This window comes from Myotis lucifugus, unplaced genomic scaffold, assembly GCF_000147115.1.
Source record: "Myotis lucifugus unplaced genomic scaffold, Myoluc2.0 scaffold_1, whole genome shotgun sequence".
NCBI lineage: Eukaryota > Metazoa > Chordata > Mammalia > Chiroptera > Vespertilionidae > Myotis > Myotis lucifugus.
The window spans coordinates 12,962,837-12,988,513 of NW_005871049.1; the positions used below are offsets into that span (position 1 = coordinate 12,962,837).

At 39.4% G+C, this 25,677-nt stretch overlaps 2 protein-coding genes across 2 annotated transcripts in view; both read right to left on the minus strand.

The window, feature by feature from the left end:
* CLGN (calmegin) overlaps positions 1-16,910 on the minus strand; it is a 38,656-nt gene extending 21,746 nt beyond the window's left edge. The window contains exons 1-4 of the mRNA XM_006081708.3: positions 16,786-16,910; positions 5,676-5,828; positions 2,853-2,926; positions 2,154-2,212 (exon numbers count right to left, since the gene is read on the minus strand). Coding sequence (XP_006081770.1) covers positions 2,154-2,212; positions 2,853-2,926; positions 5,676-5,819 — 277 coding nt within the window. The 5' untranslated portion in view covers positions 5,820-5,828; positions 16,786-16,910. The remainder of the gene's footprint in view (positions 1-2,153; positions 2,213-2,852; positions 2,927-5,675; positions 5,829-16,785) is intronic.
* A 4,157-nt stretch (positions 16,911-21,067) lies between these two features.
* The window catches only part of MGAT4D (MGAT4 family member D), a 29,059-nt gene continuing 24,449 nt past the window's right edge, over positions 21,068-25,677 (minus strand). Inside the window, exon 11 of the mRNA XM_023754571.1 lies at positions 21,068-21,693. Coding sequence (XP_023610339.1) covers positions 21,679-21,693 — 15 coding nt within the window. The 3' untranslated portion in view covers positions 21,068-21,678. The remainder of the gene's footprint in view (positions 21,694-25,677) is intronic.

A 25,677-nucleotide genomic window follows, 5' to 3' on the forward strand; every position in this document is an offset into this window, starting at 1 on the left:
AAGCTGGAGCCAGGCCTCAGAGCTAAAGCTGGCTCTCAGCTCCAGTGACAGCCATAGAAGGTAAATAAATCCCAGAATAAAAAAAAAAGGAAAAAAGGAGAGGTTGGGAGCTTCAGTCACCCACCAGCCTGAAAATGGCCCTCAGCCCCTCACCCAGACTGGCCAGGCACCCCAGTGGGGACCCCCACCCTGAAGGGGTGTGACCAGCTGCAAACAGCCATCAGCCCCTCATCCAGGCTGGCCAGGCACCCAAGCGGGACCCCCACCCTGATCCGGGACACCCTTCAGGGCAAACCAGCCGGTCCCCACCCGTGCACCAGGCCTCTGTCCTATATAGTAAAAGGGTAATATGCAAACTGACCCTAACAGCAGAAGGACTGGGAATGACTGGTCACTATGACACACACTGACCACCAGGGGGCAGACGCTCAATGCAGGAGCTGCCCTCTGGTGGTCAGGGCGCTCTCACATGGGGAGCTCTGCTCAGCCACAAGCCAGGCTGATGGCTGCCAGTACAGCAGTGGTGGTGGGAGCCTCCTGCCTCTTCAGCAGCGCTAAGGATGTCCGACTGCAGTTTAGGCCTGCTCCCCGCTGGCAAGTGGACATCCCCCGAGGGCTGCCGGGCTGCCAGAGGGATGTCTGATTGCCATCTTAGGCCCAATCCCCCAGGGAGCGGGCCTAAGCCAGCAGGTGGTCATCCCCTGAGGGGTCCCAGACTGCGAGAGGGCACAGGCCGGGCTGAGGGACCCCCCCCCTCCCCGCCGAGTGCACAAATTTTTGTGCACCGGGCCTCTAGTATATATATAAAAGCCCAAGTGACCGTCTGACCAGTAGCTATGACGCACACTGAACACCAGGGTGCAGATGCTCAATGCAGGAGCTGCCGAGCTGCAGTGGCTTGGCAGCTGCGGTTCTTGGGTGTCGCATCCAGAACCAGAGGGGAGGGAGCCCGATTCTGGGGTGCATCACCCGAGAACCGCCTTCTCTATCTTGCAATCCGGGATCCCTCTGTGGATGTCGGAGAGCCAGTTTCGGCCTGATCCCCACAGGCCAGGCCGTTTTTAATGAAAGATTTTTAAAACTGTGTTACTTTTTCTTTGCAATTATGCACAGACACTTATCAGCTATGAAAAAGGTACCACCTAGCATTAGTTCTACATGGTACCATTTAGTACCATGTAGACCAGTGATGGTAAACCTTTTGAGCTCGGCATGTCAGCATTTTGAAAAACCCTAACTTAACTCTGGTGCCGTGTCACATATAGAAATTTTTTGATATTTGCAACCATAGTAAAACAAAGATTTTTATTTTTGATATTTATTTTATATATTTAAATGCCATTTAACAAAGAAAAATCAACCAAAAAAATGAGTTCGCGTGTCACCTCTGACACGCATGTCATAGGTTCGCCATCACTGATGTAGACAATACCAGGTAATATAAAATCTGAGGTAATTAAAACTTCATAAAAGAATTTATATGGTTTCATAAGATATCCTGAAAGTTGGTCACTTAAAAGAATTGGTATTTATTAAACATCTATTGTATTTTTATTAACAACTCAATCTGAAAAATTTAAATAAGTCTATTCCCAATGTAAACCCTGTTTCCCAGCACTTAATGTTTCATGCCCATTTGCTTATTCCTAAAAATGTGAAAATGAAACTTACTCAAGTGGCACTTAAGAGATGCTATCATTGCTCAGCCTGTGTGGCTCAGTGGTTGAGCATCGACCTATGAACCAGGAGGTCACAGTCCAGGTCAGGGCACATGCCCGGTTTGCGGACTCGATCCCCAATGTGGGATGTGCAAGAGGCAGCCAACTGGTAATTCCCTCTCATCACTGATGTTTCTATCTCTCTCTCCCTCTCCCTTTATCTCTGAAATCGATAAAATAAAAAAATATATTTTTTTTTAAAGAGAGAGACGCTATCATTAACTACTATGAACACTAAATAGTCCTGCAAGGAAATCTGATATTGGTGGCTTAAATATGGATTACCCAGGGACTCCAAGAAATACTAGAAAAGAGACAAAAGACTGAATGTTCTATTGTGAAGACTGAGGTCCCATATACATATTTCATAGAAATATAATCTCTAAAGTTAGTGAATTTTGGGTCATACTAGTAATATTTAAATAAAAATTTTACCATTATATATGGAAGTCTCCGTGTCTGTATCATCTTTCTTTGCTTTTGATAAAACCCACCTATAAGTAAAGGTAAAAGCAAATGTATAGCATTAAAAATAAAACTGCAATTTATAGATACAATGCATATTAGAAACACAATAAAAGAATATCCAACAGTTACTTCTCTTCAAAAATAAATATTTAGAGGCTAAATCGGACACCTATACATCATCCTGCAAGGTTAGAGTTAAATCAGATTTGCTATTTGCAATCAGCTGTATGATCATGGGTAAGATACATTAAGCCTCACTTTCTCACCTATAAAATGAGATAAAGGTAGTATTTACCTACCTATTTAGGACAGTGGCATATAATAATCAATAAGTAATGAATCTTATTGTTTTACCATTATTTAGAATAGAAAATTAAATTTGTCATGTAAAATTATATTATTAATATCTGTCCTAAAGGGGGAAGAATGTTATAAATTCTTACTTTATATTCATAATTCATTTGTTTTTATTTTCTTTATATAAATAACTATTCAAGTTAAACATTTCTATCCATAACAAAAATGTGTTAAGATACTGGTTTACACTGTCAAATAAAGCACTTTAAAATTTTTTTATAGTTCCATAGTAGGGGCAATTTTCATAAGCCAATAACCAATAAAAAACTAATCAAGTCAAGGGAATCATTCTTTTGAATGAATACTCACCCAGCCAACCTTCCACTATCAAAAGTTTCTGTAAAATATACTCCTCCTGTGGGTTGAGGTGTCTTATATTTAATCTAGAAAATAATTTTTAAAAATCTAAAGTTATTCATCTTCACAAATATTTTAGTTAAATAATCTCACTAGTTAAGAACTTATTATATAATGGACATATAGGTAATACAGATATAAGGTAACATGGTCTCTGACCTCAAAACTTTGTTGTTGTTGTTTTAAATATATTTTATTAATTTTTTTTTTAACAGAGAGGAAGGGAGAGGGATAGAGTTTTAGAAACATCAATGAAAGAGAAACATTGATCAGCTGCCTCCTGCACACCTCCTACTGGGGATGTGCCCGCAACCCAGGTACATGCCCTTGACCGGAATCGAACCTGGGACCTTTCAGTCCGCAGGCCGACGCTCTATCCACTGAGCCAAACGGGTTACGGCTGACCTCAAAACTTTGTATCCTGGTGGTGAAAAGATACAAGAAAATATAAGAGATACGATGACGGGGGGAAAAACATACTGTATGTGCAAACAGAGGATACACCGATTCCTCTAACACAGAAGGAACAAGAAGCAATAGAGAAGGCCTCATGACACAGGTGACATGGCCTTAAAAGAATTCTAACAGGTTATCATATTTGGGGATATAAATCATTAGAAGCAAAATAAATAGCACAATAAAAATACAAGATAAAGAACTTAGTAAGCATGTAGGCTAGTTTAAAATTGACTCTTAAATTTCACTGCTATGTGACTAGAGAATGATGACACTATTGAAAAATTAGGAACCTGTAAAACAAAAATATTCAATAGAGAAAGCACTGCAAAGCAAATTATCTGCAGAGCTGCTCTGATGATGATCATGATGGATGAGGTGGTGGTGAGGGAGATACGGTGGCCTTTTAATCCTCACCACACTCCTACGAGAAAAGTACTGTTTTTGTGCCCATTTCATGTACGATGAAGCTATAGGAGAGAGACTAAGTAACTTGCCCACTGTCTTGCAGTTAGTTATGAGTCCAGGCTGTCCTACTCCAAAGCTTGTACACTTCACCGCTACACTACATAGAACATGCCAACAAAAGAACTTACAAGATTAAAGATAGTTTACTGACAAATTATCAAGAGATAATTTGAATGGATGATGAATGATTAAATTTTGCCAAACATAATAGATCTGGATCCTTTCTGAGTCAGCCTTCATGATTTTATTTGTATGATTAATTGTGAGATGCCTTCTCTAGTCTTTATAGAAAAGGATGTAGAAGTACTTTTTCCATTTTCATTGCCCCTATCCTGTCCTAATAGTATAACATTTCTTGTCTGTTAAAGGGAGAAAAATCAGTAATTAACCAGTTAACTGACACGATATTTTGAATTTAATTTAAAAAGGTCCACCGCTTGTGTCTATAGACGCTTATGGTGTACAAATAGTTAAACAAGATTCCACATAATTATCAACAGGGTCAAGATTCTGCTATCAAAATAGTCAACTGACTATGAAGTTACCTGCTCTGTTTTTGGCACAACGGAACATTGGGCAATGGTGTCAGAGAGGCCTCCTTCATCTGTTAGACCGCCCTTTACATCACCAGCAGTGTATTTTGCCCTTTATTTATATTTTATCGTAACTTGATTACTCATGCCATACAATTAGAAGGGCCAAAAATCAAACCTGTTCTTTCCCACTTTTTATCACCTTTTCAAATTATCATCAACCGTAGTTAAGAGGGGTGGGTATCTGCCAATTGGTTTGGAGTGTTCACCTCCAAAGACCCTGTAGTAGCTGTATCTAACTCAGTCATTAGCACTTTGGTAACTTACTCTCTGTGGTTCATAAAACTAAGTTTTAAAAGAATGTGCTTGTGGGGCTTAAAATTTAACAGGAGAGTGAATATTCACATTAGCTGAACAACACTTGCATTTGCAAATAGAAACCTCTACAATGAGTCTATAACAACTGCATATTACTCTCACCCTCTAAGCACAGCTGGCACAATACAATTGATGCTCTCTCACCATCAAAAATATTTCTGAAAAATGTCTGACTGTCCTAATATTATATACTAGAGGCCCAATGCACGAAATTCATGCAAGGGTCTTGGCCCTCACAGCCCTGGCTTCATCCAGAAGGTCGTCCAGAAGGACGTCCGGAAGGTCAGTTGGCTGTCCAGTCTAATTAGCATATTATGCTTTTATTATGACAGATGAATAGTCCTCAATGTGAAAACTCTTACGGATTGTCAAGACATAAAAAAAAACTCTGCCAAGTTTTTCAGACTCCTCTTAGTCACCACCTCACAGCACATTTTATAGATGCTAAGACAGAAACACAGTTGGGCTTGCTAACTGCTGACTTCGTCATCACTTCCCTTTCTAATTCATCCTCCTATTTAGTACTTTTTTTCCTTCAAGACATGCACCAAAAAAGCTACTTTACTTTACTTCTAGGAGAACTGCAAATAATACTACCTTTTCTTTTACCTACAGAGAGCTGGCAGTGTCAGAAATAAGACTGAAAACCTTCCTCTTAGCGAGAAGCACTTAGTCCTCGTTAGCCAGTGATGAACTCCTATTTCGTAGTAAAAACCTTCCCCATATTTACTTGGTAATAAAACCATGTCAAGTGCCATGCACAGATTTCTGTAGTTAAGGGCACTCTAAAACACAAAGCAAAAAATAGTTGGAGGAAAGCATGTTCTTCTACTTATTTAGGAAATGAAGATTATTTTGACTGAAATAAATCTTAAGAGATTAGTCACTCCTATGTATCATGTAAAGAAATAATTTACAACTGATTTCTCAATAACCTTACCTCTGAGGAGAGTTCATTTTCATTAACATCAGTCTCTTCTGGATTTTCATCAAAGTCTGTCATCTCAACATCATCATCCATGAATTCTGCATTAACTGAGATGCATAAAATACCCAAACATAGCCAAAAGCCTTGGAAATGCATACTGATTATCTGTGAAATTAAAAGTTATTAGTGAAAATAAAACAAAGTTCTGAAAAAATAGGTGTAAGTATACTTACAAAGAAATCATTTCTTCTTAATACCTCCTTTATTTCAGGATGGCTTTTAAGACAAATCATTAAGAAAATTACTTAAATTATGTTTTGACCATGTGGAAAATACCAACTTTCAATCTCACAGGACACAGATTCTAGAGCTACAGGCCTGCCTCTAAAAACAAACAGCCAGTGGCACAAATCTCAAGATACAGATAACAGTGATCACCAAACTCAAATAATAAGTGCACCCCCTTTTATTTCCTACGTTTGTTTAAGTTGCTTTATTTATTATAACATTGTATAAGCATATAAAAACATACAATTTGAAATCTTAATTATAAAGCCAAAATACATTGATAAACACCAAAAATTAAAGAAAATGACTTTTATCACAATTTAATGTGATAGTCTTTGGCTAAGATCAAATCACAGCTTAACCCCTAGAGTGCCAGGGAGCGCGATCGCGCTCCTCCTGTCTTTCGCCAAAAGTGCCAGGAGCGCTATCAAAGCTTCGAAATGGCGTCCAGTTCTAAGTCTGCTTTTGTTAGTGATGATGATATTGCTAAATATGTCAATGTAGTAAAAGTTTCCTTAAGTTTTTGAATATGTAACTTCATGCACTTGCGATTCATAATTTTTTTCCTAAACTGCTGTAAAATCAGCAAAAATGCCTTGGCAATTTTAGCATAGTTCCTAGGATATTGGTTGGCACTCAAAGGGTTAAAAACCAAACAAATATGGGACTCTTATTGCAAAAACATTTGCCTGAGAAAAGAAGCCACTAATAAAAGACCACAGATTATATGATCCCATTTAAAAGACAGGCAAATCCAGAGAAATGAAAAATAGATTAGTGATTACCTAGGGAAAAGAGTGGAAAGAAAGGGTTAATGGATAGAAAGATTTGGAGGAGAAGGAAGGGTGCTGAAAATGTTCTAAAACTGGAATATGGTAGACTGCATAACTGTAAGTATTTTAAAATCCACTGACTTTCACACATTAAACTGAAGGTGCAAATAATGTATCGATAAGCTGTTTCTAAAAAAGAATCATTCGGCTATACAAAGCTTTTTTTCTATAGTTAACTCAACTGATTAGGACCCTTTCTATTGAGATCAAAATGTTACATGGATGTGTGGGCGAGTTTGCCTTGGTTTCTTCTAAAGGTCATTGGCTCAACTCTAAAGTTGAAAACATGTTTGTTTGTTTTTTTAAATCAACACGGGTCTACCATAATATGAACATTCTCTATTAAAAGGTATGTTAATGACACCATCTTTATGTTCAAAGACAATACAAAACTATGCCTGCTGTCATTTGTTAGAAGAGTTTGAGCTTTCTGAAACATAAAAAGGAAGTGTAACTGGGATAGGAAGTAACTGAAGGAGGGCAGTTTGACTCAATAACATGAAATTTTATTTCTTAAAATTTTCACTTACTGGCACAGAAATGAGTATATTTGCAAATTGCTTATTAACTGTTAATAACCCTAAAAGCTTCATTGTTCTAAAAATTTAAAACCTCTCATGATTTATACAATGTAAGGGTGCTTTGCTTGACTATCAATAACATTTGAGTAAAACAAATGCATAAATTAATAATAGCAGTAATAATGAACATTAAAATCACTTTAGACCCATATCTTCTTCAAAATGAACACATACGTATTTTAGGTTCTTAATAATTAATTTGTTGGGGATAAAAATGTCCTAAGTGCTTTGTATGAGCTCTGGTGTACTGGCCCGCCGTGGAAGAATTAATGGGAAGCCCAGGAAATAAACAGGGTGGACATTATCACCTCTAATCTACAAACTGGAATCAGAAAGATTTAAAAAACTGGTCAAAGTCACATGATTAGAAACCATCCAAAAACATTACATCAACATGCCATGCTACCTCTTATTTTAATTTCACCCACTGCCTTATGTTTACTGATAAAGCAATGGAAAGAAATCACAAAAATGTTAACAGCATGCATTTTCAAACCTCCTAGAAATTTCCAAAATTTAGATTACTAGTAGTATTAAGCTATGAAGATATTTACCCCAAAATAGCCACATCTATCTTACTATACAAGTGAAATACTTAAAAATAAACTGCAAGTGGTCACAAACTGTTCTGTAGACAATGCAGTTCTATAACAGTCTCCATTAAGAAAAATATTCCAAGGTTCTTGTTGCTATTTATTCTTTTTTTTTAAAAAAAAAAAGTAGAAATATAGACCTAATGGTTTCTGCTTAATTCTTCAGTGTTCTAACATTATTCAGTGATACACCAGCTGGCAATTACATCATGAAGTTCAGTGTATCACTTTAAAGTCTATTACACTATGGTGTGAACATGCCATCAAGCTCCAAACAAAACTGTGAGGTTTGTCACACATTGTTTTTTAAAAGAATAAGTAAGATATTGTCGGGCCTGGAACTTTGACGTAACTAATCTGTGCAGTTTAAATTTTTTTTAATTGTGGTAGAATGTACATAACATACAAGTTATCATTTAAACCAATTTTAACTGTTCAGTTCAGCAGTGTTAAGTATATTCACACAGTTATACAACTAAGCTGCAGAACTCTTTCCTTCTTGCAAAACTAAAACCATACGCATCCAGGAACTCCTACATTCCCCCCTCTCCTAAGTCCCTGGCAACTACAATTTCTTTATTAGTTCTAACAGGTGTTTTGGGGTGTGTGTGTGTGTGTGTGTGTGTGTGTGTGTGTGTGTGTGGAATCTTTAGGTTTTTTACATATAAGGTCATATAACCTGTTAATAGAGATAATTTTACTTCTTCCTTTTCAATTTAGAGGTCTTATTATTTCTTGCCTACTTGGTCTAGCTAGGATTTCCAGTACAGGTATCCCATTTTCAAAAAGTGTGTGTGTGGCGGGGGGGGGGGGGGGGTATCCTTTGCTTTACACCAGTTTGACTTGTGAAAGGTTTCATAGGAAAAAATCTACTTTCAGATAGTGGGGGAAACATATACTATGTTGAATAGAAGTGACAAAAGCAGGCATCCTTTATTTTGTTGCATATCTTAGAGCAGCGGTTCTCAACCTGTGGGTCACGACCCCTTTGGGGGTCAAACGACCCTTTCACAGAGGTCGCCTAAGACCATCGGAAAACACATATATAATTACATATTGTTTTTGTGATTAATCACTATGCTTTAATTATGTTCAATTTGTAACAATGAAAATACATCCTGCATATCAAATATTTACATTACGATTCATAACTGTAGCAAAATTACAGTTATGAAGTAGCAATGAAAATAATTTTATGGTTGGGGGTCACCACAACATGAGGAACTGTATTAAAGGGTCGCGGCATTAGGAAGGTTGAGAACCATTGTCTTAGAGGAAAAGTTCTCAGTCTTCACCATTGAGTATGATGTTAGCTTTTCATACATGGCCTTTATTATTGTGAGAGAGTTTTTGTTGTTGTTCATAGTTTGTTAAGAGTCTATATATATAAAACCCTAATATGCAAATAGGCCAAACGGCAGAACAACCAAACAACCAGTCGCTATGACGTGCGCTGACCACCAGGGGGCACGCGTGGAACATGGCAGGCATCAGCCGTGGCTGGATGGTGGAGCAGGATGGAGGGCACCAGACCAAGGTGGGGCGCCAATCGCTGTTATTAGGGTGAGACTCTGGTGGTTACTGAAAATTCACAGTCCTCCGGGCACTCGCTTCACACCGTCAGCGGGTGCAAGCGGGGCCAGCACCGTCAGTGCGTGGGAGTGGCGACGATGGGAGCGGCACTGCTGGCAGACAGGGGACCAGGGGCCATGGTGGGAGGGGCCAGGGGGGGGTGTGGAGGATGGGTTGAGACCCGCCCCTGTGCTCACCACAGCCTTGCAGCCCACAGTTCCTTTCAAGGTGCACAAATTTGTGCACTGGGCCCCTAGTTTTTTATAAAAGGGTGCTGAATCTTGTCAAATCCTTTTTCTGCATGAATTGATAATCATGTGGGGTTTTTGTCTCCATTCTAGTAATGTGGTGTCTTATATTGATTGATTTTCATATGTTGAACCATCCTTGCATTCTAAGAATAAATCCCAGGAATACACTTGGTCATTTTAATTGATAACAATTTTTGCATCCCTATTCATTAGGGATATTGTTCTGTAGTTTTCTTGTAGTTTCTTCTCTGACAGCTATCAAGCTATTGCGGAACTCATAGAGTAAGTTTGGAAGTGTTCCTTCTTCTTTAATTATTTGGAAGAGTTTGTAGAGGACTGGAATTAAGTTTTTTCCAATGTTTGGTAGAATTCACCAGTCAATTGGGAGGTTTCTGATTACTGATTCAATAACCTTCTAGTCTTTTCAGATTTTCTATTTCACCATGATTTAATCTTAATAGGTTATATGTGTCTAGGAATTTGTCCATTTAATCTAGGTCGTCCAGTTTGTTGGCATATAATTGTTCATAATATTCTCTTTTTATCTGTAGAAATGTACTCTCTTTCATTTCTGATTTTAATTATTTGAGTCTTCCTTTTTTGCTTATTCAATCTAGCTAAAGGTTAGTCAATTTTGTTGATCTTTTCAAAGAACCAACCCTTGGTTTCACTGTTTTCTCTATTATTTACATACTAGATGCCAATGCACGAAATTCATGCAAGAGTAGGCCTTCCTTCCCCTGGCTGCCGGCACTGGCTTCCCTCTGGCACCCAGGACCCAGGCTTCCCTCACAGCCCCGGCTTTGTCTGGATGGTCATCCGGTCTAATTAGCATATTATGCTTTTATTATTATAGATGACCTATTCCATTTATCATGTAATGTTTATTATTTCTGTCCTGCTGCTAGCTTTGGTTTTTCTACTTTCTTAAGATATAAAGTTAGTTTGTTAATTTGAAATATTTCTTTTTTAATATAAGCATATACAGCTGTGAGTTCCCCTCTTAGCACTGCTTTCACTGTGTCTGATAAGTTTTGGCATGTTGTGTTTTTGTTTTCATTTATATCAAGATATTTTATTATTTCCTTGTGATTTTCTCTTTGACTTTTTGGTTGTTTAAGAGTGTGGTGTTTAATTTCCACACATTTGTGGATTTTCCTGTTTTCCTTCTGCTACTGATTTTGGTTTCATTATATTGTAATTGAAAAAGATGCTTTGTATAATTTTGATTTTTAAAAATTTACTGACATGTTTTATGGCCTAACCTATGGTCTATCTTAGAGAATATTACATGTACATTTAAGAAAAATATGTATTTGCATCAATATTCATAGAGGTTATTGGCCTGAGGTTTTCTTACAGAGTCTCTGTCTGGTTTTGATATCAGGGTAATGCTGCCTCATCAAGTGAGTCTAAAATTATTCCCTCCTCTTAAATATTTTAAAGGAGTTAGAGAAAGATTGGTATTATTTCTTTCAATAAATTGGTATCCATTTTTCTTTCTGCTGTTATTAGGTGGAGTGTTCTTTATGTGTCCTATTATGTCCAAATAGTTTATAGTATTGTTCAAGTCCTCTATTTCTGTATTGATCTATATGGTTGTTCTGAGCTATGCAGTTTTAGTGCAGCAAGAATTTGTTTATACGGTATAAGGTAAAACATTTAGTGCTGATTCTACCATCTTCCCTCCTTATAAACATATAAAAGATAGCAAGCCCAGGGTTCTATGCTTCTTGTGTATTTCTCACTCCATACAAGTTGCTGAAATTACCAAATATCATTTGTGCCTTCATTTTCATGTATCATTGATCTCATGTAAGTTCTCTGCCATGATTCTGGGCTAATCAATAACAAATTAAAGTATAAGTAACTTTGTCCATTGACATACCATTCTCCCTAATTTTTGAAACCAAGACCAAGCAGACTAATATACCTCAAAGAACTTCACCAACATCACCGAGAAGCCCTAATAAATTTCCACTGAGAACTCCAAATCACAAACTATAAAGTGCAGTTCATTTATTGGTATTGAAGTAAGGCTCAATTCCACAGCAGAGGTAGCTAGAGCACTAAAAATAAGACAATCATAGGATCCCCAATATTTGTTGTAAAGTGTGAGAGAGACTGCTAGCTGATCACGAAGTTGTTTTTTTCTTTTTCCAGGGGACAACACTATATTATATTTTCTTTGGAGTTAGGTGTGAAGTGGAGTTAAGAGGGAGACCCAGGAAAGTTTGTTTTGCATTTCTACTCTTGAGTCTGAAAGCCAGAAGAACCAATGGTATAAATTCCAGTCTGAAAGCCAGCAGGCTAAAGGCCCAAGAGGAGCCAAGGTTTCAGTTTGAGTTCAAAGGCAGGAAAAGACTGCAGTACCAGCTAAATACAGGCAGGAGGGGTTCTGTTTTTGTTGTTGTTGTTGTTCTATTCAGGCCTTCAACTGATTAGTTGAGGCCCACCAACATTGGGAAGGGCAATCTGCTTTACTCATTCTAACATTCAAATGTAATCTCATTCAAATCTCCCTCACAGACACACCCAGAACAGTGTTTGATCAAATATCTGGGCACGCTGTGGTTCAGTTGACACATATAATTAACCATCACAGCCATCCACTCCTTAGGAACACCAGAAACCATGTGAGGCCTCTGAGGTGGCTTTTTTTAATTTTATTTTTTTGAATTACATTTATTAATACATTTGTTGACGAAAACTGGGTATATTTTCCTAAATCAGAAGAACCTATAAACAACAAAAATTCCTTAAGAAATACAGCAGAAAGTGGGAAAGAACCATAATTAGCAGAAATAATCATTGGAAATACAACTTTCTGGCGGTTAAGGCAACAAAGTGCTACAAAATATCCGAGGAGTCTGGATCTAATGTTATAAAAGTGAGAAATTACTAAAGGTCTGAGATTAGTGAAATGATGAGAACTGAAATCCTGAATATGTGAATAAATCTGCACTGGGTTTTAAAACCATAGCTACACACTAAAGTTAAAATTGACTAAATAGCATCATTTGCTCATTTTTTACGTAAACATCATAATGATACATTTTCTTATTTATTTAGGATTATACTATTTCTACATAGTTCCAAAATAATAGCTTGGGGCAACTTGCAAAAAACAAAACAGACATAAATATAAGCTCACCCAGCACTGGAATTCTATATCATTTCTGTATTCATAGTGTCCCAAAGAGTGCTGGAACATGATAAATAGGAACATGTTTATGAAATAAATGAATGAATGCATAAGTGATGGGGAGGAGAGGAGGAGAGAGAAGGTTCCAGGAAGGAGGAAAAGAGATGTTTCTAAGCAACCAACTAGGAGAATTTTCTCTTAGCAGTATGGCAGCAACAAATTTAGCAAAAGGGTTTCTAAGCAATTGGGGAAAAACAGAAATAAAATGAGGGAGTATTCACTATAAAAGTCTACTACAGGCTCCTTGGAGGTAAAAATCTTTTCTGGAATTTAACTCCTAGAAAAATTTATGAACTGAATCCTTACACAATAGATGTCTTTATGGTTTTAAGACAGATAAATAGTTATGGCAATGCTTCTGATATTGGTCTTCTAAAGTTTATTAGAACATTGTTAAAACAACAAAATGAAGGCATTTCTATAGAGTAGGAATATAATGGTCTAGGAAGTTTGCTGTTTTATGATCTGGTTTAATATGGAGAATTAATCATATTTTAAAATTCTACTCTACATTTATGAAAAACCGTCTCTGATTATGAGTTATTTCATAATCTTGCTATGGACATGCTGCATTTGAACAACTCAATTCATAATTTGCTTTTCTAGAAAAGATAATAAACAGAAAAATTAAAGGGTTTTGTGTTACTACATCACAAAAATAAAAGTGGATAAATTTTCACCAAAATTAAAGGGTATTCTTAAAAATTGACTTTGAAGAATCACAAATGAGGTGAAGAGGCAGGTAACAGTGACACTATTGGCAGGTAGCCTTCTTCCAAAGAAGCTGCAAGACTCGACTTAAAATGCAGCTGTTTTCTCACAGAAGAAAATAGCACGCTACAGAATTTACTCGTTTGGTGATAGCTAATGTTTCCAGAAATTCAGAGGAGTCTAGCCAGTAGATAATAAAATTCATCACTCACACATACTTGTGATCATCAATATGTGCCAGGCACATATCAGACACTAAACTTACAGTCATTAGCAAAACATACTTGGCTTCTAGCTATAAAAGCTAGCTAAAACTCTCAAATCTTATTCAGAGGTCACTTCCTCTTTAGATTCAAATCATTATCCATCTTCAAGAATGTCCCAAAGTGCCCTTACTGGTTTGGCTCAGTGGATAGAGCGTCGGCCTGCGGACTCAAGGGTCCCAGGTTCAATTCTGGTCAAGGGCATGTACCTTGGTTGCAGGCACATCCCTAGTAGGGAATGTGCAGGAGGCAGTTGATTGATGTTTCTAACTCTCTATCCCTCTCCCTTCCTCTCTGTAAAAAATCAATAAAATATATTAAAGAAAGAAAAAAAAGAATGTCCCAAAGCTTCCATTAATTTGAACTTGGTTTTTCCTCCCAAGCCTGCTTCTCTATCTCCTTAATTCCCTTCTCCCACTAACTGCACCTCCAGTCAACCATTATCTTAAAACTAGTCATTGGTAACTAAATACATGTGGGTATTTCTTAAATGCTTCTCTCTGTCCCCGTGCCACAGCCTTAAGGATGGGAAAGGAAGCCGTGCTTTCTGAAAAGAAGTAAACTCCCACTATGCCTCTTCAACTCCAGTCTTGCCAACCTTCAAATCCATCCTCCACCTTCTAGCATGAATTTTCTTTTAAAAAGCAACACTTATTTCGCTGTTCATAAAAATGCTCAATAGTTCTCTGTAGTTCTCAGCATAAATTCTGCCCATTTAAGACTCATTTCTGTCATTCTCTTCAACACTCGCCTATTTAACATATTCATGCTTTCCTATGTGCTATTCTTATATGCCTTTTTACTATTCAGGTTTAATGGCAGGCTGGGGACTCGTCCAACGCTAGTGTGCCTCAAAAACAGTATTTGAAAATCACTATTATATTTAAAGTTTTAGTTGTCATGCAGCTTTGGGAACTCATCTACAGAATGGGATAGAAAACACACTGAACTGGCACCATGGCAAGGTTTCTAGTCCTATTTTTAAAAAGGCAACGGGTTAGCCCTAGCCAGTTTGGCTCAGTGGATAGAGTGTCAGCCTGCAGACTGAAGGGTCCCAGGTTCAATTCAGGTCAAGGGCACATGCCTGGGTTGCTGGCTTGATCCCCAGTTGGGGGTGTGCAGGAGGTGCCTGGGTTGCTGGCGCATCCCCAGTTGGGGGTGTGCAGGAGGCAACCATTCAATGATTCTCTCTCATCATTGATGTTTCTGTCTCTCCCTTCCTCTCTGAAGTCAATAAAAATATATTTTAAAAAAAATAAAAAGGCCCTGACCGGTTTGGCTCAGTGGATAGAGCATCAGCCTGCGGACTCAAAGGTCCCAGGTTCGATTCTGGTCAAGGGCATGTACCTTGGTTGCGGGCACGTCCCCAGTGGGGAGTGTGCAGGAGGCAGCTGATCGATATTTCTCTCTCATCGATGTTTCTAACTCTCTATCCCTCTCCCTTCCTTTCTATAAAAAATCAATAAAAATATATATTTTAAAAATAAAAATAAATAAATAAATAAAAATAAAAAGGCAATGGGTTAAAACTGCTCTGGGCCTGTTTTATCATTGGTCACGTAAAAGGGTTAAATTAGGTGACCTAATGGCCCATGAAGGTTAACAATTCTAGCTTTCTATTTAAGCGCACTAAAATTTATTAGGTACTGAAAATAAGAAATAAGGCTAATTTACTGCACTGTTCAATTTGTTCAGAGCCATCAATATACGCCATTTACACACATGATAATTAACTGTATCAAGAACATAGAGGACTTTGTTCTAAGGATTTAGGGATAAGGTGTAAATGTGACTGGAAGATCGAACCCAATTAGATCTGAAGGCAAAACTGTGTCAACTGAAAAATCAAACTTACAATCACCAACAGGAGGGCTTACCCGGAGTGATTAAGTGACCTAGGGTGATGTACAATGTTGAAGCCAGCAAAATCTTAAGGCTAGACGGGGGCTTTAATGGCTCTTGTGCATCAAAATGTCTCAATATAAATGAACTCTTTCCTAAGTTGAGACTTCTTCTCCCCCCCACCCCCACCCCCAGAGTTCCTTTGCTTTTTAAATCCCAAGCAAATGCCCCCTCCTTATTCCTTGGGAAAATGTTATAAATAAAATCGGCTAAAGCGTCTGATTGATCATAAACAGGCTTTGGGAGATAATGAGTCCCTAGTCATTAGGGCTCCTTTGGATGTCACCCAAGTGCACGGCTGGTCCCCAGCGGCGGCGCCGGCTCCAGGCAGCGCATCCAGGGAGTGGCCCGGAGCCCAGGGCGGGGTCCTTTCGCCTTCACAGGGGCGGGGATGGCGAAGGCCGAGCCAATGTTGGTTTGGCTCCCATTTTGGGGAGACGTAGAGGGTGGGACGAGCAGCGCCCCCCGCGACCCCCACGTCCCCTCTACACCCCTCGGCAGCCGGCCTCGAGCGTGGAACGGGCTGGAAGGGTAACCGCTGGACCAACGGCCTCGGCTCCGGGGGCTCCGCCTCGGGGACCGCCCGGGCTGGGGGCACCCGGCACCCCGCGTCCTCCCGAGCCCGTCGCAGCAGGTGGACACGGCGGTTCCTCGGGACCCAACGGACCCTGGCGGCACCAACTCCGCGCCGGGCTGACCTTCCTCCTCCCAAGGCCGGGAGAGCCGCCCGGGAACTGGCCACGGCGCCCCCACCCCATCTCCACGCCGCTCTCTCACCTGTCCCAGCAGCTCAGCCGGGCGGGTCGCCGAAGGGGTGCGTCCCAGCCCCCCTCCCCCGCTCCCGGGGGCAAAAAGCAATGATTTCGATTCCTCATCCCAGCCGAGCGCAAGGGGCAGCGGGGAGGCGGCCTGTGCCCACGCACCTGTGTTGCGGGCCCGTTTTCGGCAGTGGCAGCTCATATGTCCGAGTCGCTGCCACTCGGTCCCCGCGTCTCCCAGACCGGTCCCGCCCGCGGCCGCCCAGCAGCGACTGCTAACTGCGCCTGCGCGTGCGGCCGGGCGCGGGAGGCGGCGGCGGAGGGCGGGCCGCGCGCACCTGCTCCGCGGGCTCAACGGCCAGACCCGACCGGGATGCGCGGGCTCGGCCCCCGGGTCCGCAGGGGAGGGATTCTTCGTGATGAGCTCCGCAACCTCTCCCTCCCGCCCGGTGCCTGCCCTTTCTGCAAACGGTGGGGTTCTGCCTCCTGGTGCGCGTCTTAGGGTCCTGAATTCCATGTACATCAGGTTTTGAACAGCATCCAGGCTTTTCCTGCAGCTCTTTAGGTCAGGAGAGGAGACTGGGGTCAGCAGGAAGGCGTCCTATTTCGTGTGCGTGATGAATGTAGATCTATTAGATGTTAACATAATAAATGCATTGTCGTGTTTTGTTTTTTTTCTGAAACACTTTTATGAATTGCTAGCATGTATTGTGCTTGCTGTACTCTTAAGGGTTTTTGCAAGATCTTATTTAACCTTCACAACCATCCAGGTAAAGAAACTGAAGATCATTTGCTTGCCAGAGCCTTTGACTAGTAAATGTGGAAATAACAGGGCTGAAATACAGGCCTGTCTCTTTCAGAACCTGTAGTTTCAACCAGCACACTAAACATAAAAATATAGCATAAATGTACTACTGAATGTTTTTTTCTTTTTTGCCCCCTAGATGTTGGATCATGCAGCTTTTACTACTTATATTTCATAGGAAATCTGGACTTTGAACTTGCTATAATCGCGATTCAATTTTATTGGAAGAATAAAATATTTATTGACTTGTGATACCCCTGTTAAAGAGTCTTAGACTGAGCTTGATGGCGATCCATGCACAATATGTAATTAATTATTGGCGAGGCGTCAGTGTCAGGGAACATTTTTCACATTGCATCAGTAATAAGGCTACCAACTCTAGACTTTTGATGCTGTCACCTTTTGGAGTGTGTTTGGATAGTGTTTACTGATTATTTTTTAACTTGAGGTACTTTATAGTAGTATTTCTCTCTTCAGTCTTTCCAACTTTCATTATTCAACATAATTCTGTGGCCCATAACCAAGACAATTCTACTTGCTGGAAATAATTTCTTAAGGATATATTCAAAGTTTGCAATGAAGAAGCTGAAAACTAAAAATTCTTGCCATATTTCTGATCTCAGTGCAAATGCCTCTACTATTTCTCCACTAAGTAAGAACCATCTTTAGGATGAGGCTTGTACATTTTATCTATGATTGCCAGTATAGCAAATTAAAATACAGGATACCCAAGGTTCTAGTTTTATATCGACAAATAATTTTAGTACATACATTTCCATATGCGTAATTTATCTGGCAATTTTAATTTTATCATGTTAAGTATCTATTCACTGCAATTTAATTTATTATAGGAAGTAGCTGTTGAATTTTTAAAAGGCTTTTTTAGCATCTGTGAAGGTAATCATATTTTCTCCTCAGACTCATTAGTATTGTATGCTCTATTAACAAATTTTCTAACAGAATCCTAATCTGATTCTTGCACTACTGGTTTAAAAAAAAAGCAAAACACCTGGTTATGATGTGTTATTTTCCTACTGGTTTGGGAATCTACTTCTAATATTGCATTTAAGATTTTTATATCAATTGTCATAAATGATATAGGTCTGTGGCTTTCTTTTCTACCATCAGGATTAGGTGTTCATGATATACCTACTCAAATAATTTGTAAATTTTTCATTATTTGCTATATTCTGAAACAAATTTAAAATATTGGGACTACCTGTTTTCTAAAAGTGTACTTGAATCTCCCTGTGCAACAATCTAGGTCTGGTACCTCTTTGTGCTTTGTTTGTTATTTCTCAAAAACTTTTTTTCTTCTATGAATATTGATTGGTTTAAGCTTTCTCTCTCTACTTGCATCAATTTAGGTAAACTGCATTTTCCTAAGAAATCACTCATTTTATCACCTTTTAAAAAAAGAAAATACCAGCAAAACAAAAACCTATTGGCTCATATAAACTTCCTCATATAATTAATTGCCTTTGGTTGGCTGTTAATATCAACACACCATCTAAAAATAGATGACAAGGTAATTAAGGGGGGAAAAAATAAGAAGATGGTTTCAATGGGAAAAGCCTGCCCAGATTTAGTTCCCATTATCTATATATACAAAAGCCCAGTGACCGAAAAGGCAGAACAAACAGAATGACCGGTGGCTGTGATGTGCACTGCGGCAGCCAACCAGCCTGATCCGGGTCCCCATTGCACCCCCACCCCACTGGCCAACCCAGCCCCCGATCAGCGCCCAACACCCCGATCAGGGCCTGCCACCAACCGCCTGAGGCCCCTCCCCCCGAGGGCCTGGCCAGATGGGCCCCCATCGGGGCGGGCCGGCCAGACCCCACCCATGCACAAATTCATGCACCAGGCCTCTAGTTTGTTCATAATTGTTGCAATTCTGCCAGAGGGTGGAAGGTCCAGATAAGAGTATACAACAAACCCCAAGATAGTTTTACACACCCAAGTTAGTAGAGGGTCTCTCTTTCCCTTCTACCCATGGGTGTGACCACATTTACAATTGCTACTACTATTAGTAATATTGCCATATGACTAGTTACTTCAATAGTAAATAGTGCAGGTGTTGTTAGCTTATCTCAATACCTGAGAGACATTTTGGCAACAGAATTTCAATTATGTCTCAATGTTTGCAGAACTTCTTTTCACTTGAAAAAAGGTGTTTAAGAAAAAAAGATTTCACTAAATCTGGTCTGAATGTGGTTTTTACAAACTTATCTGCTATATTGAGTCAGAGGCTTAAACACATAATTTGCCTTCATGTGTAGGTTTGAAGAAAAAGTGATTTTTAAGAAGCAAAATCAGTATGAATGCTATAAACCAAATGCCCAAACCAACCAATAAGTATTTACTCTGCTATACCCTAGATGAGTGTCCAAGGTTCTCCAAATCTCCCCTCCCTCTGACCTCAGACCAGAGGCCCTGCAGGTGAGTGAGATCCTCCAAACACCCAGCATTTGGGAGCAGTAGGGATGGGATGGAAGCGGGGACATCTCTCCTGGTCACATTAGGAACGTTTTCTAGAAATGCTTTGTGCTGACCGCCAAAACTCTTATTCTGCAATCAGTTCATTAAGGACAGCAGCTAGGGGGTTAAATCTTTAAGGCTGTCTTTTAATTTCTTTTTTTTCTTTTCCTTCTAGCATCTGCCACTCTCAGGGTATTTTGGTCAGAATTCAAATGCCTCTTTCTGAGGGCCATTCCTTTGGAATCATCTCAGCTTTTCAGTAACAGTCAGTGATATGTCGGACAGCATCCTTTAATACTGTTCCACTTTATGGTCCCACCCCTTCAGGAGTTTTGTTTGAGTCTTGGATGGTAGACTATGAAGTCCAAGTAGCCACCTTTTCAAGGAATGTTGCCATCCTTTCAAAAAATGCTGTACCTGGACTTAGCTTTAATTTTTCATATTAGCCTGGAATGTGCTCTGGCAAATTTAATTTTAAAAATTCACAATTTAAGTCAAATTTAAAAATTTTTAAGATGCATATAATGTCTTTTTCTCTCCCCCTCACCAGCTTTGAGATATAACTTCTTTTCCTCTAAAAGGCGAGAATGAAATGGACACATGAACAGTTCATCTTGCATATTCTCTTTATACATTGGTATGTAATACACTTCATACTGAGATAAATGTGCATTTTTGGCACTCAAGGATAAAACAGCAGTATGAATTCAGATTTTCATACTTGACAAAGGATAAAAAGGAGGAAATATCTCATTATTTATCAAAATAAATAAACTAAAACTCAATAGAATAACAAGGAGAATAGTAGATCTTAATGGACTCCCATAAGAAATTGATGGACCAGGCAGACAAAAATTAGTAAGGACTCAAAAGACTTGAACAAGTAAATTTAAAAGGCTGACATAAGGCAGCCCTGTACCCAATAAACAGGAATATTTTAAGAATACATTTTAAAAGCATAATACATTTATAAAAACAAATTAGTGCAACATATTTTAAAATGCATGTAGAGACTATACATTCTTTTCAAATTTGTATGAAACATAAGAATTCATGACAGTTCTCAAATTTTATTACATAAGGTTCTCTAACAATGTAATTAAATAAGCAATCAACAATAAAATATGGCAAACCAATATATACTTTGAAAAACCCATGCACATTCCCAAATAACCAATGAGTTAAAAAGGTAATAATAAGAGAAAGTATGAAATCTTTAGAACTGAATGACTATTAGAATATATAATATCAAGATGTTTGGTAATCAGATCAAATGGCATTTAGGCATAAGTTTATCATTTTCAATACATTATTTAAAAAACAAGAAGATATTATGGCACTGTCAGACCCTGGCTTGCTTCAACTTTTGCTTTCTGTTTCTTTAGATGTCTTCACAAAATGAATTAGAACATACACCAATTCATACTGAACCTGTCCATGACAATATCAAGTTTCTGAGCTTTTAGCTATTTATTGAGATTATGTAATAGCATCACTATCTAAGTAAACAAAATACATTTCTCAATTTTTAAAAGCTTCCCTGCCTTTACTATTTTAATATTAAATTGTAAGAGTATAAACATCATAAATAAATGTTCTAATTTTTCTTGACATAAGAGATAGTTTAATGCTTTCAAGTCCACTAGTTTGCTCACTGTTTTCTCCTTTTCTATATAATTATATACTTTCATTATTACAATGTCTGAAAGATGCCATTTAGAAAGCACAGTGTCTGGGGTCCCAAGGTATTACAGAGTTTCTTCTTGTTATGGTTAGCTTCGTATTTCCTGAAATACAAATAACTAATCTGTAAATAATGCTGCAATGAACATAGGGGTGCATATATTCTTTCAAATGGAAGCAACCTAAGTGCCCATCTATAGACAAGTGGACAAAAAAAGCTGTGGTCCTATATACAATGGAGTATACTTGGCCATAAAAAAGAACATTTTACCATTTGCAACAGCATGGGTGTACCTAGAGAGTATTATGCTAAGTGAAAGAGGTCAGTCAGAGAAAGACAGATACCATATAATTTCACTTACAGTACTTGTGGGATCTAAAGAACAATATAAATGAACAAAACAGGAACAGACTCATAGATACAGAGAACAGACTGATGGTTGCCAGATAGGAGGGGTGTTGGGGTAATGGGTGAAAAAGGTGAAAGGATTGAGAATTAGATTGGTAGTTACAGAATAGTCAAGGGATGTAAAGTACAGCATACGGAATAAAGTCAGTAATATCGTAATAACTATGTATGGTGCCAGGTGGGTACTAGAAATATCGGGGGGACACTTCGTAAAGTATATGATCATCTAACCACTATGCAGAACACCTGAAACTAATACAAAATAATATTGAGTGTAAACCATAATTGAAAAAAAAATATATAAAACTGTAACATCTAGAAATATTAATTCATGAGGATGTAATTATTTTCATGACAAATACTTGATTATATTCTTTCATTTTTCTGTCTTTTTGACACTTCCACCTATTAAATAGAGAAGATAACTTTACATTGGCAAAAGATATAACTCTTATGAGTTATATATGAGACAATGTTAGTTTTAATATTGTCCTGGTGTTAAAATGATTAAAAGTAGATTTCCACCACTGGGAAATCTGTATTGTTGGATTGTTATTACAGCCAACAAACTGCTGTAGATAAGGTACAAATATTTTAAACCTCCATTTTATTTTATTTTTAAAAGTTTGGAAGAAAATGCAAACATTCCATATGTCATTGGTTAATACAAGTCAAGGGCATAAACTTATGGCTCCCTCCATCACCTCCAACTATGCTTAGATTTAGCAACAATAACAAAACAAATGTGTCACACACACAAAAAAGCCATTACTTAACTGAAATTCAAAGTAACTGGAAGTCCTTTATTTTATGTGGCAAACCTATCTCCAATCGAAATACTTTGCCCTATGCCCAGAGCAATGCAGTAAAAGGAAAATTACTTTTCATGTAGGAGGAAGCAAAAGCAAATTATACTAATTCAACTGCTTCCACTGCAGTGAAAGGAAAATGACTTCTCATGTAGGAGGAAGCTTATCAAATTATATAAATTCCACTGCTTTCAGAAATTATTGATACTGAAATATTTTAGTTGTTTCTAAAAGAAATTTTTGCAAGTTTATTATAGATGTAGAACATAAAATGATAATGAACTTTTAAACTGAAAATGGGCAAGATTTTTACATTTCAGAAACTAAAAAAAATTATCACTAAGATAAATTTTGTTTCATTAAATTATTTTTGAACTACAAGGTAGATAGAGATAAACTATTTTTTTCTGCTGATTAAACTATAGCTTACATTTAAAAAGGAGTTTTTTGAGAAGTGTAATATATAATTTAACTGGCTAGGGAAAAAATTTTACATAAAGTTGTGTTTTAAAAAAGAAGACTGAGTTATGGAATGAATATTAAGGAAAACATCAGAAAAATGTTAGTCCTGGATAAAGAAAAGAGGAAGACAATCTCTACGGGGCCATAAGTAAATCCTATTTTACTTAATAAAATTGAATTTTTAAAAAGCTGTCCTGGTCAGGTGGCTCAGTTGATTGAAGCATTGTCCCGTGTACCAAAAGGTTTCAGGTTTGATTTCTGGTCAGGGCACGTACCTAGGTTGTGGGTTCGATCTCCCCTTCCTGGTTGGGGCATGTACAGGAGGCAACTGATCAAAGTTTCTCTCTCACATCGATGTTTCTGTCTCTCGGCCCCTTCCTCTCTCTCTAAAATCAATGAGCATATCTTCAGGTGAGGATTAGAAAAAGAAAAGTTTTAAAAAACTGAAATGAAATATCAAAACACTTGGTTCAAGATGGTGGATGGCTAGACCTCAAAGAAATGACAGTACAGTGGGGCCTTGACTTACGAGTGTCCCGACTAACGAGTTTTTTTGAGATACGAGCCGTCTCTCGGCCGATTTTTTGCTTTGAGTTGCGAGCTGAAATTCGGGTTACAAGCCAGCTTCAGATACCCCACCGCTAGTTGGCGCAGCGAACGTCACAGTGAACGCCACAACATCAGCCCAGCATCACGTGTCTCACTCGTTCACTTTTGATTTGACATACGAGTAATTTGAGTTACGAGCTCCGTCACGGAACGAATTAAACTCATAAGTCAAGGCCCCACTGTAAATACACAAAAAAGGTGAAACTCCAAAGTGTCAAGGATGCAGGGAGGCTCTTAGCCTAGGAGACCTTTCATCAAATTGATGAGAGATATAAATGTAATGGGAGAGTACGGACTGGCAAAGAGGGGATGAGGAATCTGTGCCTAGACACATGGATGGGGGCGACAGCGGAGATGGCAGATTTGGTGGAAGATGGGAGCTAAACTTGGGTGAACCGTGAGAATGAAATGAGAGTCTGTGTCAGGAGCATTTATCGCCCAAACCTGAGCAGCCGGACTTTATGGCTCAGGCAATGCACACACACCCAGTCTTCACTAACCAAAGTGAATGAGCAGCCTGATATAACCAGAGCAGGCACCTGTGCCCAGAACAAAGCACCCTGTATCCTGGCACGCTGGTGCAAATGACTAGGAAAAAACACACACACACACACACACACCACAAAACAATAGAAACCTAGCCACTCAAATACACTAATATAGTTTGCAAACCAACAAATTCTACCTATATGCCAAAACTTCCTAGGAAGCCTCCTTCATTCTTACATTTTAATAAATAAATATGAGGATAGGTGTAGTGTGGGGGACAGGGGGAGGGGGGAAAATTTACCCATACTGACCAATATTAACAGCCTATCTAATAAAAGAGAAACATGGTAATTAGCCGTACCTCCACTACCCTTCCCATTGGCTAATCAGGGCGATATGCAAATTAACTGCCAGCCAAGATGGCGGCCGGCAGCCAGGCAGCTTGAAGCTAACAGGAGGCTTGCTTGCTCCAGTGACAGAGGAAGCCAACGTTCCCCGCCTGCTGCTGCTGGCCTCTGAGCTTGCAATTTGAAACATTGTTACAAATATAGAAGCTAAACAAAACCCCAGAAACCTGCTTTCAGCCAGCCGGGATCTCAGAGCTGGAGATGAAACAGTGTTTCAATTATAGAACCCAAACAAACCAGATACCTGCTTTCAGCAGCTGAGGCCTCAGAGCTGGAGCCAAGCTTCAGAGCTAAAGCTGGCCCAGAATAAAAAAAAAAAAAGAAAAAAAGGAGCGGTTGGGAGCTTCAGTCACCCGCCAGCCTGAAAACAGCCCTCAGCCCCTCACCCAGACTGGCCAGGCACCCCAGTGGGGGACCCCCACCCTGAAGGGGGTGTGACCAGCTGCAAACAGCCATCAGCCCCTCACCCAGGCTGGCCAGGCACCCAAGCGGGACCCCCACCCTGATCCAGGACACCCTCCAGGGCAAACCAGCCAGCCTCCACCTGTACACCAGGCCTCTATCCTAAATAGTAAAAGGGTAATATGCCTCCCAGCACCAGGATCAGCGGAGCCGCGAAGGCTCCCGGCACCGGAATCAGTATGACAGGGGGCAGCGCCCAAACCCCCTGATCGCCCTGTGGCTCTGTGTGTGATAGGGGGAGGGGCCACAACCTCCCTATCCGCCCTGCTCTGTTCCTGACAGGGGAAGGCGCCCCAACCCCCTGATCAGCCCTGCTCTGTGCCTGATAGGGGGGAGCTCCCCAACCCCCTGATCGCCCTGCTCTGTGAGTGACAGGGTGTGGTGCCTCAACCCCCCCCATGGGCCCTGCTCTGTGTGTGATGGGGTAGAGCCATAACCTCC